General features: G+C 41.7%; 1 protein-coding gene across 8 annotated transcripts in view; it reads left to right on the forward strand.

Moving 5' to 3' along the window:
* DENND2B (DENN domain containing 2B) overlaps positions 1 to 18,933 on the forward strand; it is a 163,317-nt gene that overhangs the window by 103,689 nt on the left and 40,695 nt on the right. For 5 of the 8 annotated variants that reach the window (XM_081210971.1, XM_081210970.1, XM_081210974.1 and 2 more), the window contains 4 exons: positions 9,107 to 9,255; positions 13,706 to 13,921; positions 16,113 to 16,209; positions 17,485 to 17,529. In XM_081210971.1, coding sequence (XP_081067097.1) covers positions 9,107 to 9,255; positions 13,706 to 13,921; positions 16,113 to 16,209; positions 17,485 to 17,529 — 507 coding nt within the window. Of the gene's footprint in view, positions 1 to 5,947; positions 5,968 to 6,181; positions 6,202 to 9,106; positions 9,256 to 13,705; positions 13,922 to 16,112; positions 16,210 to 17,484; positions 17,530 to 18,933 lie in introns of those variants that run through there. The other 3 variants (XM_081210976.1, XM_081210977.1, XM_081210973.1) reach the window with 3 other exon arrangements.

Below are 18,933 nucleotides of genomic sequence, written 5' to 3' on the forward strand. Positions count from 1 at the left end.
ACATCACCTTGCCAACAAAGGTCTGTATAGTAAAAGCTATGGTTTCCCCAGTAGTGATGTATGGAAGTGAGAGCTGGACCATAAAGAAAGCTGATCGCCGAAGAATTGATTCTTTTGAATTATGGTGCTGGAGGAGACTCTTGAGAGTCCCATGGACTGCAAGAAGATCAAACCTATCCATTCTTAAGGAAATCAGCCCTGAGTGCTCACTGGAAGGACAGATCGTGAAGCTGAGGCTCCAATACTTTGACCACCTCATGAGAAGAGAAGTCTCCCTGGATGTTGGGAAAGACGGACAGTCAGACAACAGAGAAGGTCGCAAGGTACATCGAGAGAGCTGTGAAATTGAGGGCCACCATCTGAGTGACAGACGTGTTCATCTGACGGACCTCTTTTTGTTTGTTTTTATCCCCTTTTATGTTTATTTTATTTTATTTTTAATTCTTGTATAGCTGTGGCCTGTTGGCTTTGCTAATAAAGTTCTGATTCTGATGGAGGGCACAAGGAGGATGACAGAGGATGAGATGGTTAGACAGTGTTCTCGAAGCTACAAACATGAGTTTGACCAAACTGCGGGAGGCAGTGGAAGACAGCAGTGCCTGGTGTGCTCTGGTCCATGGGGTCATGAAGAGTCGGACACGACTAAATGAGTAAACAACAACAACAACAACAATTGGTTTTACTCCACTCAAATTTTCATATGCTTAAGTTATAGTCCTGAATGCACTTTGCACACATTTCCAGGATAATATGTCCTCCCTCTCCATAATTTGCCATTAGATAATTCCACTGAAATCAATTTATATTGAAAGGAAAAATAGGAAAGAAGTTGTTGTTGGATCCAGTCTCTTTTGTTTACATCACTAAGCAGAACACATTAGACTAAACAACATTGCTCCTGGGGATTTTTAAAAAGATTGTTTTATTGTAAAGTCACACAGGAACTGTAAGGGTCTGATCTGGATCCAAAAATCCCTACTAGAGGCTACAGGTGTTTCCTTTTGGGCTTCTTAGTCCACCATAGCAATAGAAGCTCACTGTAGTCTAGTGCTAGAGGCAGACTTGACATCGTACAACCTTTCCAAAACTCTCCTCCACTTGCACTTTTTTTGTTTTATATTTGGCCCCATAGTATATACTAGAGTCAGTCACAAATGCTTGAGGAGAGTCCAGACTTTTTCGAAGCTAATGGATGTCCAGAAAAATGATTTTGGTTTGGATCCATTCCTCTCTTTTTTAAAAAACTTGTTTTTGTTAGATGCTCAGTAGTAATTTATGAGGTTAACTAGAGGTTTTCTCTGGAGTCTGAGAAGAGCTCGAATTATATACTAAATTAATTGAGAACTTCTTATTGTTTTAAGATTAGCTTGAAATAAAAGGTGATAGCTGCATATGATGACTTTCTGGAAACTCAGCAAGTGAACAGAATAAACAAGCGGCATTAAAAACCCACCATCATTCAACTGATGTCTGAAAGTAAGTTTGAAAGAAGAAGAAAGAATGCTTCCTTCTACCTCAGTAGTATTGCTTTACTGACATTCAAATTTGTGCAGATTCAATCAATTGATTAATAAGCTAAAACTCATACGATTAATCAATTGAAATTTCTTTAATAGCGTGACAGCTCTATATGCAGTACAAGGAGAGCTTTCCTAAATGACTCTTCTGGAAGTTACTTGACCCAACCATGATATTCAATTCTTATGAATGCCATCTTGAAAACTACTCAATAACAATAAAGCAGACCTTCATTGACCTATCACAATTTTGCACATTTTAAAAATAAGTCCTATTTTTACTTTCATATTTTTAAATCTTTGTTTATCATGATTGAATTTTCAAAGTTTTGACTATGGACATGCATCTGCAAATACTGAATTATTCTAGAGAAAAATGCTAAAACCCATTGTTTGTAGCCCAGTTCACACAGTACATCCATGTTCAGGGAATATATGTATCGGGAGCAGGTGAGACCTTGTCTGCTTGCCCTGCCCCGACTTCCTTGTGGGGTGGTAACAGATGACTGAGTTTGTCCTTAGGAATATAGGAAGCTCCCTTATTCTGAGTCAGACTATTGATCCATCCAGCTCTTTGTGGTTTCTACTGCTTGGCAGCAGCTGCCACAGTTTCAGGGAGGAGCCTTTTCTTGCCCTCTCCAGACATGCAGTGAACTAAACCTGGGTGCATGCAAAGCAAGTGCTTTTCTACTAACCTATGGCCATTCCCAAGGCAGCTCCTGTGGCCTTGAGACTGGCAGGACTTTGAACCTGCAGTCTTCTTATACAGAGTCATTTGTAGTATCCTTGGCACCACTGGCCCTGTAATGTGTCATTCCGGGAATTCTCAATGGTATCTTAAATAAATTATGTTCTTGAAAACATGGTTTACTAATATTTAGGCCCAATTTTCATGTATGTCAGTGTTCACCTGAGCATAAGTATACACATACATGGAGCACTCTTCAAAATACAAAGTTCTGCGGAAATCTGTAACCTGTCTTTTAAGGTGAAGCAGGCTCTTCTCTGTCCCTAAGAATGCAATCTCTTGAACCTAGGGAACTGAAAGTCGCCACCGTTGTCTGCTCACAGCTTCAACAATGATTCATCTTCCCTGTTTCCAGTCTGCTTGCCAGTGTCAGTCCCAAATCAGCCAGGATTGTGGTTTTGAAGGAGCAGCAGATTGTTCAAGCCTGTCTGCAAGCTAACACCTGCTTTGAGAATCGCTATTTGTGTTGCCTAGAAAATGCCTCTAAAGACAGATTTTTTTGAGTTGCAAATATGTTCTCTTAGTTATAGACTAACGGGCAGAAATGCTTTATGTGCTACATGAAATTCCCTTTGATAAATCCCTGCTTTCAGAGTGCAAAGGAAACATGCTGCTCCAGATAATTATATGAGGAATTCAGTTTTTCTTTTTCTTGATGCCATTTTTCATTCTTGCCTCACTTCATTGTTGGCTCGCTTAGCTTTGCCTAGACTTGGCTTCCCATCTGCCACGCTTGACAGCCAGTGTGGCAAGACATTTGCTGCACTGAGGGGCTGGCTGCATTCCTTGGAGCTGCACATTGAAGGAGTGCAACCATCACAAACAACTCATCAGTGCTTCAACTCCCCAGCACATTATTCTTTATTTTCCCCAAAGTGTGTTGATTATTTTACCATGGCTTTCATTTGCTCTTACTTTGGACAAAATGTTGCACCACGTTGCCAACAAAACTATTCTGCAGATAAATGCACTGGAAGCGGTAGATTCAGGAATCTAGGAAAGCGGGGGGGGGGGGCATAAAAATTTAAAGACAGTTGACCTCCATTAAGGACCTGTGGTTAGAATTCTCATATTGCAAAATGCTGGATTTAAGAGATGTGGTCTTAAGCTGAAGTAAAGTCTGTTCTTTTCCTTCAACACCTGTGGGAGAGTGATTCAAGCCTTGAGACTTCATTACTTGAAAGATAGCCTCTTCTCATTTGTCCCTACCCAGGCCATGAGGCCATTAGTTGAGGCCCTCTTCCAAGTGCTCCCACAATCTGAGCAGCTGGGAATGGCTATGAAGGAGAGGACATTTTTGAGGGCATCTCTCCAGTTGTGGAATGCCCTCCCTGGAGAGGCTCCCCTGGTGCCCCCTTTAATATCCTTTTGGCACCCTTCTTTCCCCAGGCCTTTAAAATCTGTTTGTAAACGGCTCCAAAGCTTTCGCAATGATGTCATGATATGGTTTAGCCCTGTTAAGATGATTTTGTGGCTCTCCTCATTTTGATTTTATGATTATGACTGAATTTCTTTTAATCTCTGCTATGTTGTTTGTGGTGGTTTCATAGTGTGCTGTTATGTGACTTTTTCTGCCGGGGACTTCTGTGTTTTTAACTTGTTTGTAACCCATTTGTTATGGGGAAGATAAATAAATGCAATAGATAAATAATATGATAAAATGATTCGTCATAGAAAGGGAGGCTCATTTAATTATATTAAAGAATGGATCTTGAATGTTAACTCAAAATAATCCCTACAAAAGTTTTCAGTGTCAATGAAATGTCTGCTTAGCATCAGTATAGCAGAATGGGTTTTACCTTTCCAACAGTTTAGAATTTTATTTTCTCATGTTATTTATTTATATACTATTCCTAAGTCTTCAGGTGTCAGACTTAAAGGTTTTAATGCTTGCACCCACAGCACTGAACAGTGTAAACCAATCTCCAGTCTTTACTGCATTTAACCCCTTTCCCCCTTGCTGTGTTCTGAGAAAAATGTGCCATCTTAAGCTGCTATTTGCATTAGGAGAAAATGTTGTATTGGTGCCATCTCCCCAAAGCAGATAATGGTTTCAGATGAGGGATTTCCTTTAGCACCTTAGTGTGGGTTAAACTACAAAGCCTAGGACTTGCCGATCAGAAGGTCGGTGGTTCGAATCCCCGCGACGGGGTGAGCTCCTGCCAACCTAGCAGTTTGAAAGCATGTCAAAGTGCAAGTAGATAAATAGGTACCGCTCCGGCAGGAAGGTAAACGGCATTTCCGTGCTCTGCTCTGGTTCGCCAGAAGTGGCTTAGTCATGCTGGCCACATGACCCGGATGCTCCCTCGGCCAATAAAGCGAGATGAGCGCCACAACCCCAGAGTCGGCCACGACTAGACCTGATGGTCAGGGGTCCCTTTACCTTTACCAGTCAAGGAGAGGGTTACATTTCCTTCCTTCTATTTCTAGCTGATGCTGTTTTAAAAACCTGCTTGTTAAATACAAATCACAGCTAATGTCCTGAGCTGACTTCAGTCTCCTGACTTTGTGTCAGTTAGAGTAACTGACCTCTGCCGATATTTCCAAATTCCTTTGATCTTCTTTAAGTTACTATTTTTTTTGCACTTGTTACGTTTTGAATTTCTCATTTTTCAGAACTGATTGTGAAACACTAGCTTGTTGTCCTTATTTTTTCTCTGGGCAGTCTCTTCAAGGTATCATCATAAAATTTATGGCTTCATATTCATACTCCACAAAGACTGAAATTCCATTTAAATTTATTTGCTGAAAATAGCCAAATAAGTTTCTAAATTATTCTTCATCTGAGCTGGGAGGTATCTTGTCTCCAGGGTTTGTGAGTTCCAGTGCATTCTATACATTTGCATTCCATGCTACTGAGATAATGATCAAGGCCTGCCAATTGAACAATTTTCTATTGCAGCAGCTGCTCAAGGTTTGTCATTAAAACAATCCAAAAATATTGGTTTGTGTGCAGTGCTCTTTAAGGCACTGCCTACACTTTAGATAGTGAAAGTAGCATTGTTTAATTAAAAAAATAATAATATCTGTAGGTTAGTTTATTCTAAATGAATCAACACTGAGGAAGATCTGTAATTATTTCATTCCTTTGCCACTGGCCAGAATTTTTCATTTAAGTTCCATTCTTTAGCCCTCACTGTTAATTTATCAGTGCTAGACTTGCACACATAGGCACTGCACTTTTCTTTCTCTTGTATTAATTCACACCTGCACACACGAGCCAGTATGTCCTCCAGATGTTATTGGACTGCAGCTCCCATCATACCTGACCATTGTCCATGCTGGCTGTGGCTGATGGGAGCTGGAGTCCCTCAACATGTGGAGGGCACCAAATTGGCTACTGGGTGGGGTGGGGTGGGGAATCATCCAGTTACACCAATAGACAGTCGATTCAGGACAGGCAAAAGGAAGAACTTCCCCACGCAACACTTACTTCGAATTTCCTGCCACAAAAGGTAGTTTTGGCCATTAACTTAGATGACTTTAGAAAATGATTAGCAGGGGCAGCCTGTCCTGCTTTGCTGGCGGAGGTGAAATGGGAAGGTGGCTCTGCTCCTCCCCTGCACATGGATGCAATGGTTTCTTCCAAGATATTGCCAGAAGAAGCCGCTGCAGCAGGACCCAGTTGGCTACGGGGTAGGCAGAGCGCCCCCGCAGCTGTCTGCCACCCAAGGTGGCTGCTTCAGCCCACCTCATGGGCAGGTTGTCCATCATGATTAGATAAATTAATGGAGGGGGGGTTGGTTTAAAGAACTGCCATGATAGCTAAGTGAAACGTTTAGTTTCAGCAGTAACATGGTGAAAGCAACAGAGGCAGGTGGTTGCCATCGGGCCCTTATTTGTGAACTGCTGGGAATATCTGGCTGGCTGCTGTTGGAACAGGATTGTGGACCCTTGATTTTTCCTAGAAGGACTTCTGTGTTCATATAGTTGCAGGTACCAACACATCTCCTGTGTAGTTGAGCCTGGAGGAATTATTTAAACCAGGGCGGTGCAACACCTGGCCTGAGGACCACATGAAGCCCTCAATGCCTTTTTGGTTGCCCTCAGCAGCAGCATTTGACTCCCAACCCCACAGCCTTCGCACTGCCTTTCCAAAGCTGGGTAAGCAAGGCCCTGGCTTTGGGCAGGAGGAGTGAGAGCTCTGACAGGGTCCTAGAGCCCTCAATTCTCCTTTCCAAAGCTTAGTTAATGGGTAGGCAAACTAAGACCCGTGGGCCAGATCTGGCTCAATTGCCTTCTAAATCCAGCCCGTGGATGGTCCGGGAATCAGCGTGTTTTTACATGAGTAGAATGTGTCCGAGAAGCCAAGTTACAGGGAACCAGGTAGAGGGCCTTCTCGGTAGTGGCGCCCTCCCTGTGGAACGCCCTCCCACCAGATGTCAAAGAGAAGAACAACTACCAGACTTTTAGAAGACATCTGAAGGCAGCCCTGTTTAGCGAAGCTTTTAATGTTTGATGTATCACAGTATTTTAATATTCTTTTGGAAGCCGCCCAGAGTGGCTGGGGAAACCCAGCCAGATGGGCGAGGTATAAATAATAAATTATTATTATTATTATTATTATTATTATTATTATTATTATTATTATTTTATTTAAAATGCATCTCTGGGTTATTTGTGGGGTCTGCCTGGTGTTTTTACATGAGTAGAATGTGTGCTTTTATTAAAAATGCATCTCTGGGTTATTTGTAGGACATAGGAATTCGTTCATTTCCCCCCCATAATATAGTCCAGCCCACCGCAAGGTCTGAGGGACAGTGGACCAGCCCCCTGCTGAAAAAGTTTGCTGACCCCTGGCCTAGTTAGTGCTTTCTCAACTTTGGGAAGAATGTGAGCCTTCCAGAGCCTCACACCTCCTTTCCAAAGCATCTGATTTAAACATTGACTAAAGCCTAACTTTCAAAATTATTGAATTTGTTACAAAAAAATAAAAATGGGGGGCATGCCTGCAATCAGGCCTAAGGTCAGTTTTTCTTTATGGTTTTGTTTTTATTGACCCATCAAGCTTTTGGATATTTCTTACCTAGTTGAGTGGCCTGCTTTGTGTTTCATATTGAGGTTACCCAATATTTATTTTTATGTAGAAGTAGCATTTCCTTTAGATTTTGTAAACATTTGTAGAAATTGGAAATGAGAATGTTACATGAATGTTGGTGTGAGGTAACAGCTTCTGCTTGAGTTCATCATGACTATACCTATGCATTTCCCCCTATTTTGCAAAAATATAATTTGCTCCTTTAACTCCTGCACTATAAGGTGACAGATGATAGATTTACTAAAGCATGTGATCGGACAATGGCATTATTATTTTTACCATTCATTTATTACAATAATCTGTATCCTGCCTTTCTATGCACATGCTTGGTTCACACGATGCTTTAAACCAGGGACGTGGAACTGTTGGCCCTCCAGATATTTCTTTGAACTTCAACTCCCATCAGTCCTAGCAAGCATGGCCAATGGCCTGGGATGATGGGGGTTGCAGTCCAGTGCCATCTGGAAGACTCTACACCTGGTTTAAAGCCTGCTTAAACCAAACTATGGTTTAAAAGGTGATTATGCAGTGTGCTGGTGCCTGCTGCTCAAATTGTGGGTACTCTTGGCTCCTTCCTCACTTCTCCTTAGCTGCTGTACCTAAACTAGGGCTTGTGGTTTCTCCAAACTATGAGTGATAACAATAGTAACCAAGATCTATTCTTGGCTTACTGCTCATGGTTTGTTTGGGAAGGGGGGAAACAAATCAGAAGCCTCGGTATAAATGTAACCCTAAGGTTTACAATGGCTTAGCTCCTAGCAGCATGACAGCAGCTGGAGTGGGAGAAGAACAAAGCACCCATAATTTCAGCAATGCACACCAAAATGCTCCACATTCACCTTTACAACTCAGACACTATTCAGCTTTCCAGTTTAACTGCAGCTAGGCCATTCTTCTTATTAATTCAGATTGAAGCAGGTTTTGGGGAAAGCGTGTCAAAATGTAGTATTTCCTAAAAAAACAAGAGGATATAGATGGATTTGGGTTGTGGCTGACGTGTGTACATTGCTTCCTAAACCAACAGTGGGAGCCCACTGGATTCAGAGTAAATGGGAGTGTGTTCATAGCCATTGTTTAGTGTAATAATAATTAAATTGACATGCAAACCAAGCCCGAGTGTCCCTAAGGCAGTTGCAAAACAAAACAAAAACCTCTTCCATAATTTTTATTATGAGAGTCAATTGTAACTCTCTGATTTGCAATTCTACAAACACATTTTACAAGGGACATTGTCTCATTGAACTCAGTAGGATTTCTGAGCAGTGGTGCAGTTAGGTAATTTTTGACTCTGAACTTAATAATCTTAACACACACACACACACTCCCACAGTGGATAGCAACGTGTGTTCCTTCATTTCAAAATGTGGTGAGCCAGCCCTGCTGTGTTTGGGGCCATTTTGCTCATTTTGCTGATTAGGGGCCCTGGACACATCCCCCCAAGCCCTGCCCTGATGGCATCCCTACTCCTGAGTAAACACACAGGATTGAACTGTTAGTAATCTGCCTGGTTCTCCTGAAAGTAGCTGTGTGTTTAACGCTTTCTTTTACATTCATGAATAAAGCTTGACAGAGCTGTAGGGACTCAGAAAGCAGTCTTGTGAAATCGCTACAGGGAAGAAAAAAAAACACCACACAGTCTTTCGTAGCCAGAATTTCCTCCAAGTACTTCCAGCTGCACTTGGAAGGATGAGTCACGCTGGAAGCGAAGGAGGTTTTCTACGAGCCTTTTGCTTAGTTCACATGATTTTTTTTTTAATTTTACATTCCTATCTGTTTTTCTTTCCTTAAAAAAAATTTGTTAAGGAGATTCACCCAAGGAAAATCCGTACGAGGATGTGGAACTAAAAGCCCGTAATGCAGGCCGAAAATCCCAGCAGTTCTCAGAAAGTTCCCTAGATACTTTGCACAGGATGTGGACTCCGCAGGACAGGAAGTACACAACACCTCCACAGGTAATACAGCATGTCCTAAAGAGGGCTGGGCTATGCTCAGACCTTGTGTTTAGATGTGAACGTGTTTTATTTGTTTGTTTGCAAAAGAACTAGCCACAGGAGCAGAGGGAGGAAAAGGGATACTAACTGTAAATGAACTTGATGAAACCAAAAAAGGTTATTAGAAAGGAAGTACAATCCTTTTAGATGTTTGCTGTAGAAAAAAGGAAGCTTTAAGTTTATATAGATTTGCTGTAAACATGCACTTAAATTCTGTGATGCTATTTGATACTTCATATAGTTATAAAGTTTGTTACCCTTTGCTAAAGTTAGTAACTCCCAGAATGAGTCACTGAATGTTCTGTCAGTTTCAATAGAAGATAGGCAAAGCTCTGGGTGGTGGTGTTTTTTTAACCTAAATTATTATGAATTGCCAACCCAGGCTTTATATCTAATCTACTAAAAATAATGTTAAAACAATGAATGGGAAAATGGCAAGGCACAGCAAGATTTTCCTTAGACAGATAACTGCTTTAGCTCCTCATCTCCCAAACCAATGTTGCCTCTTATATGACAGTCATGCTGGTCCTGTATGGATGTATGTGAAAATGCCTCATTGGGTTTACTGTAATTTACTTCTAGAAAAAAAAATAACTGAAATCAGAGGGCATTATTTCCAAATGCCTTTGATAAAATTATGTAAGGGCTTGTAATGTTTATGACATAATAGCCTACAGTAAAAACCTTGACGTATGTGGAATGTCAAATTAATTTTGAATCAGTGGGCTTTAGTTCTGAATTCACTTATTGATTATAAATGGGCTTGTGTATTTGTTTTGTTCAAAATAGATTTTTAAATGTCTGATTTTGTTTTATAAAAAGAACACTATCTCTCATGAATTTGGATTAGTGTTGTTAAAGATAGTCTGTGTCTGAGTGCTGATTGGATTACATGATCAACTAGTTCTTTCCAATACTGTATTAGGAATCTAGAACTTATGTTTGTGCTGAAGCAAACGAATGGAGTGGGTTATTATTAAACAACTACATAAACTTATTATTTGTATCTCACACAAAAAAGCAGAAGACATAAGACCTTTTTACACAGATTCTCTTTTGTATGACAAATGGGTGTTTGAAAATTTCCATCTACCTGCTAGCCCATAGTTCCTCCCTTGGCGCTTACAGATTATTACAATGCAATATATAATGTACAATACAATAAAAACGATCAGAGACAGAAACAAACTTCACCACTGGACAGAATAAAATCAGTAACTTTTAGCAAATTACAACTGCTTTCCTAAAAAGAAACTTGTTACCAGCTTCCCCCAAAGTGATTGTGTTAAGCAAGTAGACTTCCCACAGTAACTACCTTCCTAACCTCTGATGACAGGGACATGTGGAACATATTTTTGCATCAGTCTGAGTGCAGTCCCCAGATCTTTCCTCAAGGAAACATTTTAATGGAATGATATTGCACTTCCTGACCACTCAAAAGCGCAGTATCTCCCCTGATGATAGTCACTGCTATTACGGTTGTGTGGAATATCCCCTTGCATTCATGTGCCATTTTCTGATTTTGTTTATTAAATTTGCTGTAAACATTGGGGGGGTGTTCAATTTTTATTTCTTGATTGGGGAGGCTCACTGGGACAAAGTCTGAGCCAGACAAGTAAAAAAGAGAAACACCTGCATTGATGTATATATACATAGCTGAGGCACAGAGCCAAAATGCTTTCCTAGCAACAAATTAGAATCCCATAGCATGGCCTGAGTTCCATAGTGTTACATGGGGCATACTTAACTCCAGTTATTCGAGCAGATACCTTCCCCTGTGGTGTATCTGCATCTTGGAGATAGGTGAAAATGGTTAGGCTCATTTCAGTGGTTAAGTTTATTCCAGACCTTAACTCTGAGGCCATAAAGCTCAGGTTGTTTTTTTTATCTTGGGTTTTAAACAGAGAAATGTGGGGAGAAAAGAACTCTCTTCAGAAGTTACCTGCCATGCATTCTGAGAACATGCAGAGACCACATACGCTTGCTTTGCCCCAACGTAATGATGTCATGCAAGAGTCTATGAATGTTTCACTGAATGCGTGTAGCTTTCCCATCAGATCTTCTGCCCAGTTAGCCAAGATTTGGGGTACAAGTGGCAGGGATAGGGGCATTTGGGGTGGGGCTGGAATGACCTGCTCTCCCCTCTATGCATTATTGGAATGCATGAAGAGCAACTTCTGAGGGGACTAGAGTCTCTATCAGCTGTGAGAAAGGTGAATTTCATCCTATTAGGAAAGGGATTGCAAATAAAACTGTCAATATTGTGGCTTTTATACGTATCTATGCCAACCTAGCAGTTCGAAAGCACATCAAAGTGCAAGTAGATAAATAGGTACCACTCCGGCAGGAAGGTAAATGGCGTTTCCGTGCGCTGCTCTGGTTTCGCCAGAAGCGGCTTAGTCATGCTGGCCACATGACCCGGAAAAACTGTCTTGTGGACAAACGTTGGCTCCCTCAGCCAGTAAAGCGAGATGAGCACCACAACTCCAGAGTCATTCGTGACTTAACTGTCAGGGGTCCTTTACCTTTTTTATGGTGCACCACACTGTGTAGGATTCTAGTCACTGGACTTAAAAAAAATAGGGCATAGAAAAGGGCAAATGACCAGGAGTGTAGGGTAGCTCCACTCTAAGGAAATGTTTTGTTTACAGCCAGTTTAGGATAAAGATGAGTAAAGTGGGGGCACGATACAGGTTTATAAAATTATGCATGGTGTGACAAAAGTTGATAGAGAGAGGTTTTTCTTCCTCTTCCTCTTATAACACAACCTGGGGTCATGAATGGTGGGAGATTATGACATACAAAAGGGAGTACGCTTCACAGAGAATTATTAATATATGTTTAGTGGGAGGGAAGAAAGACTCTGTATTGTCATATCTAAAAAGGAAGAGATATAAATATTATTCTAGCTGTGCAATCCTGACCATATTTACTGTGAAGTAAGCCCCACTGTGTTCAGTGGGATTTGTTTCCATGCAGGTGTTCATAGAATTGAAGCCTAGAGCAGTCAATTGCCAAGTACTGAGAGTTCTGTGGAAGACATCCCCAGTTAAAGATTGCGAACCAAGAGAGTGATGGGACTAGAAGGGCTAATGTTCTGAGCTGGTATAAGGCAGCTCATTATACTAATGGCAGAATGTAGTCTTTTTCAATGAAAAGGGCAATTTTGTCTCCTTGACTAACAATCTCTCCTTATTTACTGTTCACTGAAGCTCATTTGAGGTCTTTCTGCTAATTATATTAAAAATTCAGTGAAGGCCCGGCATGGCTGGACTTTGCCGGAATAACTGTGTTTCTATGGGTGGAATTTGTTTTTCTTCCAAAATGATATTGTAGAGCTGGAAAAGGTGTGCAAAAAGGCAGCCAAAATGATCAGGGGGTAGAGTAACTCACAACAAATGAAGCTTACAATATTTGGAGGCTACTGAATTTTTTTTAAGGGGGGAGTAAGGGTGAGCATGATAGAAGTGTGTAAAATTATGCGTGGAGTAGAGAGAGTGGACAGACAGAAGTATTTCTCCATCAGTCAAAATCCTGGAGCCCAGAGTCATCCAGTTAAGCGAAATGGTAGGCAATTCAAGACTGACAAAAGTAAGTACCGTATTTTTCGCCCCATAGGATGCACTTTTTCCCCTCCAAAAATGAAGGGGAAATGTGTGTGCGTCCTATGGGGCGAATGCAGGCTTTCGCTGAAGCCTGGAGAGCGAGAGGCATCGGTGCGCACCGACCCCTCTCGCTCTCCAGGCTTCAGGAAGTTATCCGCAAGCCTTGCGAGCCCGGCGGGAGTTCCCGCGGGCTCACAAGGCTTGCGGGCAGCAGCCTGCAACCCCGGCGAGTGTCCGCAAGCCTTGCGCGCCCGGCAGGAGGTCCCGCCGAGCGCGCGAGGCTTGGGGCGGCAGCCTGTCGCCCGAAGCACGGGGAGCCCTCCGGAGGGTGCCCTGTGCTTCGGGCAGGTGTGCGCAAGGCTTGGGGCGGCAGCCGCGGTGGGGGGGGGGGATAATTTTTTTAATTCATTTCCCCCCCCCAAAAAAACGAGGTGCGTCCTATGGGCCGGTACGCCCTATAGGACGAAAAATACGGTACTTCTTCATAAAGCACATAGTTAAACTATGGAAATCACTTCAACAGGATGTGATGATGGCCACCTACGGATGGCTTCAAAAAGGAACATAAGGCTATCATTGGGTACTAGACAAAATGACTACACACCATTTCCAAGATCAGAGGCAGGGTGCCCCTGAATACCTGTGCCTGGAGATTATGAGCAGGCAAGTACTACTGCTGTCATGTCCTGCTTATGGTCTTCTCATAGGCACCTGGTTGGCCAATGTATGAAACACAATGCTGGATTAGATAAGCCTTTGGTCTGATCCCACAGGGCTCTTCTTACTTTCTTATGCTTACTTCTTAGCTACCTTCAAAGCCCAGCAGCCAGTCACTAAGAATCGGAAACTGGTCAGAAAGGAGAAGCCATCGTGTACCACGGTTACCCAAGAGACACAGTCATGATGACATGCTGCTGCTGGCCCAGCTTGGCATCCCCTCCTCTCCATCCAGCCTGAACGAAGACAGTTTGAGTACTACCAGCGAACTTCTTTCCACACGCAGAGCCCGGAGGGTGCCAAAGGTAACTACTACTAATCGGTCATGATGTTGCTTTTTCTTACCCTTGGTGTAATATCCCCAATTCAGTACAAACTTAAGTATTGTTGCTGGAGGCAGTGTGCCCTTGAATGCCAGTTGCTGGGATTCACAACTGGACAAAGTGCTATTGCTCTCAGGTCGTGTTTTTCGTTTCCCCATAGTCCTGATCTAGCAGGGCTCTTCTTATGTTCTTACTGTGAGAGAGATTGGATCCTGTCTGTCTGTCTGTCTATCTATCTATCTATCTATCTATCTATCTATCTATCTATATCTATCTATCTCTGTCTATCTCTCTATCTATCTATATATCATCTATCTATCATCTATCTATCTATCTATCTATCTATCTATCTATCTATCTATCTATCTATCATCTATCTATCTTCTATCTATCTATCTATCATCTATCTATCTATCTATCTATCTATCTATCTATCTATCTATCTATCTATCTATCATCTATCTATCTATCATCTATCTATATCTATCTATCTATCTATCTATCTATCTATCTATCTATCTATCTATCTATCTATCATCTATCTATCTATCTATCTATCATCTATCTATCTATCTATCTATCTATATCTATCTATCTATCATCTATCTATCTATCTTTTTCTATCTATCTATCATCTATCTATCTATCTATCTATCTATCATCTATCTCTTTCTCTATCTATCTATCTATCTATCTATCTATCTATCTATCATCTATCTATTTATCTATCTATCATCTATCTATCTATCTATCTATCATTTATCTATCTATCTATCATCTATCTATCTATCTATCTATCTATCTATCTATCTATCTATCTACCATCTATCTATCTATCTATCTATCTATCTATCTATCTACAGTGGTGCCTTGCAAGAAGAAATTAATTCGTTCCGCGAGTTTTTTCGTCTTGCGGTTTTTTTCGTCTTGTGAAGCACGGTTTCGGAAAAGTTTTGGAAAAGCTTCAAAAATCACCACAATCTTCAAAAACCTCAAAAAAGGCTACCACACCGCGTGTTGTGAGTTGCTCCTCGAAGTCAAGTCGCAACTGTATTAACGGTTTTAAGAAAAAGGAAACAAACTTGCAAGACGTTTCCGTCTTGCGAAGCAAGCCCATAGGGAAAATCGTCTTGCGAAGCAACTCAAAAAACCAAAAACCCTTTCGTCTTGCGAGTTTTCTGTCTTGCGAGACATTCGTCTCGCGAGGTACCACTGTACACAACAATGCATGTGGGAATACCTGGGTTGTGGGGGGTGGGAAAGTCCCTGAGCTTTTTTTTTGTGCTGCAGCAACCAACTTCAAACTGAAAGGTAAAAGCACTAAAACCGTCATTGCTTACACATGTGGTGTAAAGCACATGTATATCCATGTAACACCTTCCGTGGCCATGTGGCCTTCTAGCTCTCAATAAAGGGAAAACAACTGCATGAAATATCCACAAAGACATCTGAGTTATGTTGCTGGCACAGTGGGTGTCTGCCTTCACCACTCCATTTCTGGAAAAGACTTTTTAGGTGCATGTGTGGAAAGGGGCGATTACACGCTTTCCCTTAATCACTGCAAACTGGTGCATTGCTCTGTTTTGCTTAAATTATAATGTGAGTAGCAGTTGACCTGATGCTATTTATAATCCATGGTTTGTGCCTAAAGTTTTTTGTTTTTGTTTGTCATGGTGGTTCCCAAGGAAATTGCCACTGATCCAACTTGGGTCCTATTGTTTATATCTGTGCAATTCAGATAGCTGCGTCATGGCAGATTTGAAACAAGCCTCAATTAAAGTTAAGCTCTTGCAACTTGGTAAAAAACTTACAAATCTAAGAAGGAGACGGAATAATTATCTGGTAGTATGAGCAGTTAGAATGAACAATAGCATATTTATTTATAATGGTAAATGGAGCATTTTCCTTATATGTTTAACTCTTTCCTGTGCAGTCGTGTTTAGTACATTCTTAACAGAACTTCCCCTCCCTCTCTTCTCCCTGTTCTGGGTTTCTCCCAAACCATTTGGAGCAGATTTGGAGAGGGCAGAGGGTGTGCTGAGAGGAGGGGAGGTGCTAACACATCCTGCGCCTTGCATGCTGCCCTCACCCACACACCTTTTTTATTCTCCATCCTTATTAGAGTTCAAGTGCTGATTTGATGGAGGCTAATGTTTCTCCTCTTCTTTTACAGCTTGTACAAAGAATCAATTCTATCTATAGTGCAAAGAGAGGGAAAAAAAGATTGAAGAAGCTTTCAATGTCCAATATTGAAACAGCATCACTGAGAGGTATATCATGAAATCCGTTTTAGCACCCATCTTTTATTACAGAAGTCACTTTTACACTGATATATTGTATAATAAATAAACAGATAAAGCTTCATGGTCAGGTGCTTGTTCCTAAGCACAAACTAGGGGATTGCAGCCAATTAGGGGTCCCTGGTGTGCATCCGTCAGCATTTAGGAATGCCCATCTGCCTTTCACATTTTGCACATTTAGTGCAAGAGATACTAGGGAAATGTGGCCATAGTTGCAGCAAACCTGATTGCTATATAAAGTGTGAAGTGGCTCTCAATGTTTCCTGGAAGGTGCCAGCTAATTTCTGCAGAACTGAAGTGCCCAAATGTGCTCATGGTGAAGCCACACCAGCCATTGATTTATTTCTGTCAACTTGTTGCATATGCAACAATGTGAAAGTAAAACCAATTAATAAAACTGGATCCTGTGTGCATATTCTTTCCAAATGAATGTTTTTAACATTTGCTATGGTCTGTGCATCTCATGTGCATCTTTGTATGTGCATGTGATCATGTATGCCAGTGTGTATGTGCCAGTGTAGCAGAAGTAATGAGAGTTCCTGATGTTCCTGCCTTATGAGATGTACCACTCCGACACCAAGACATGAAAACATAGAGGGCTTAGGAAGTTGTCTTGTACTAAGTGAAGCCATTGGTCCACTCACATTGACTGGCAGCAGCAGTCCAGGGTTTCAGACAGGGAGATGTGGGAGACTGAACCTGCGACCTTCTGCATACAACGCAGATGCCTTTCCGCTGGCCTATGGCCCTTCCCTTATATCTAGATCTGAACTTAGCCTTGCTACTGCTTGCTGCTGGCTCAGTTATAGCTGCTCTCTGCCCTTGACACATCGCTGTTAGCCTGCTTAAGAGCAGCCACATCAGGTGAATGCGTCGCCAGCCTAGCTACCAGTATGCCCAGTTACCCAAGTGGGCATTCGTCACAGAATTAATTCGTGTTATTCATGCAGATTTCTGACTACTTAAGCTTTTAAAGTGTCCCCCTTGACTTCTCTGAGGTGTTACAATCTCTTTTCAGTAAAAAGAATTTGAATGGGAAAGTGTCAAACTAGTTTTCAAAATGCTTCCTCAAGCAGCCTGGAAATTACTTTTTTCTTAAAGATTTCCATAATCATGAAACATCGCTTGACCATGTATTTTCATTGCAGGACATAAGGACACACATTATTTTTATTATTATTTTGCTAACTTTAAGAGCAAACCTGAAGTTTCCTTCTGATAATAGAATCCTTCTCTCTCTTTCAGATGAAAATAGTGAGAGTGAGAGTGATTCAGATGACAGGTTTAAAGGTGAGAGGCTCAGCATTCCTTATCTACTAGTTGCTGTACAATCCAATGAAATTAAATGGGAGACAAGGTGATAGAACTACAGCTCCCCCTTACCACATCCCATTTCATCTCTGACAGCAGAGGCACGTGAGGGTGGCAATGGAGCAGCAGTGGCATGTGAACAGGGATCAGCAAACTTTTTCAGCAGGGGGCCGGTCCACTGTCCCTCAGACCTTGGGGGGGGGGTGGACTATATATATTTTTTGGGGGGGATGAACGAATTCCTATGCCCCACAAATAACCCAGAGATGCATTTTAAATAAAAGGACACATTCTACTCATGTAAAAACATGCTGATTCCCGGACCATCCGCGGGCTGGATTTAGAAGGCGATTGGGCCGGATCCGGCCCCCGGGCCTTAGTTTGCCTACCCATGCCACTAGGTGCTGGCAGCACTGTGTTCACTTGGATGGGACAGGGTGGCAGCAAGGTCAGGGAATGGCAGCAGCATTCTGTAGGTGCATCCTGGCTGCTACTTCCAACTTGGAGCTCTCTGGACTTTGCTATTGCCCTAGTGCTCCTTTTGCTGCTGGCTGAGCATCATCATAAATGATGCTGCTGGTCTCTGAGGGTCCCCTGAGCCTAAGAATTGGCCTTTGGAGAGGTACAGTGGGGGTGCAGTAAGGAAGAAGCCGTTTCATTGTCCTTGGGATGTTTGCATTTGACTAAAGTAATTATTCTCATGCAAGGCCTTGTATCATGGATTGGTAACCTCCAGCCTTCCATGATAGTCTTGAACTCCAACTCCTGTAATTCCTGACCATTGGCCATGCTAGCCGAGGATGATGGGAGTTAGAGCCCAACGGCATCTGTAGGGCCACAGGTTTCCCAATCCCTGCATTTAGCCAATAAGAATATAATAAGTGGTGGTCATTGTGATGGACAATTGTAACACTGCTTTTCCTAAATGCTTAAAGCACTTTGTAGATATGTTATATCAGTAATCATTATCTATAGCAAGCCTATATAATATGCCAGTACTGTCATCACCCTATTATAGATTGGCGGCAGTAGGCATTTAAGGTGAACGCTACCCAATACAGTTCTTCCCAGCTTGGAGCACCTGCTCAGAACCAGCATTTTCTGCAGCTTATCTTCTTTTTACAGTTTTTTTGAACATGGAGCAAATTAATTAAGGTGCACTAAATGCAAAGCTTCATATAAAGGAATGGTTTTTTAAAAAAAAATAAGAAGAAATATGGAGGATATGACTATCACTTAAAAATCCTTTAAAGACAGTAATAATAATGATGATTAAATGATTGTGAAATTGCTGGGCACAGTTTCTCTTCTCCTTAGTCGTCTTTGCTGCTTTTGCTTTCTAGCAGTCTGGTGTATCTCAGTCTTTGTCTGGCCAGTAAATCT

Source organism: Podarcis bocagei, assembly GCF_964188305.1.
Source record: "Podarcis bocagei genome assembly, chromosome: 1".
NCBI classification, from domain to species: Eukaryota; Metazoa; Chordata; class Lepidosauria; order Squamata; family Lacertidae; genus Podarcis; species Podarcis bocagei.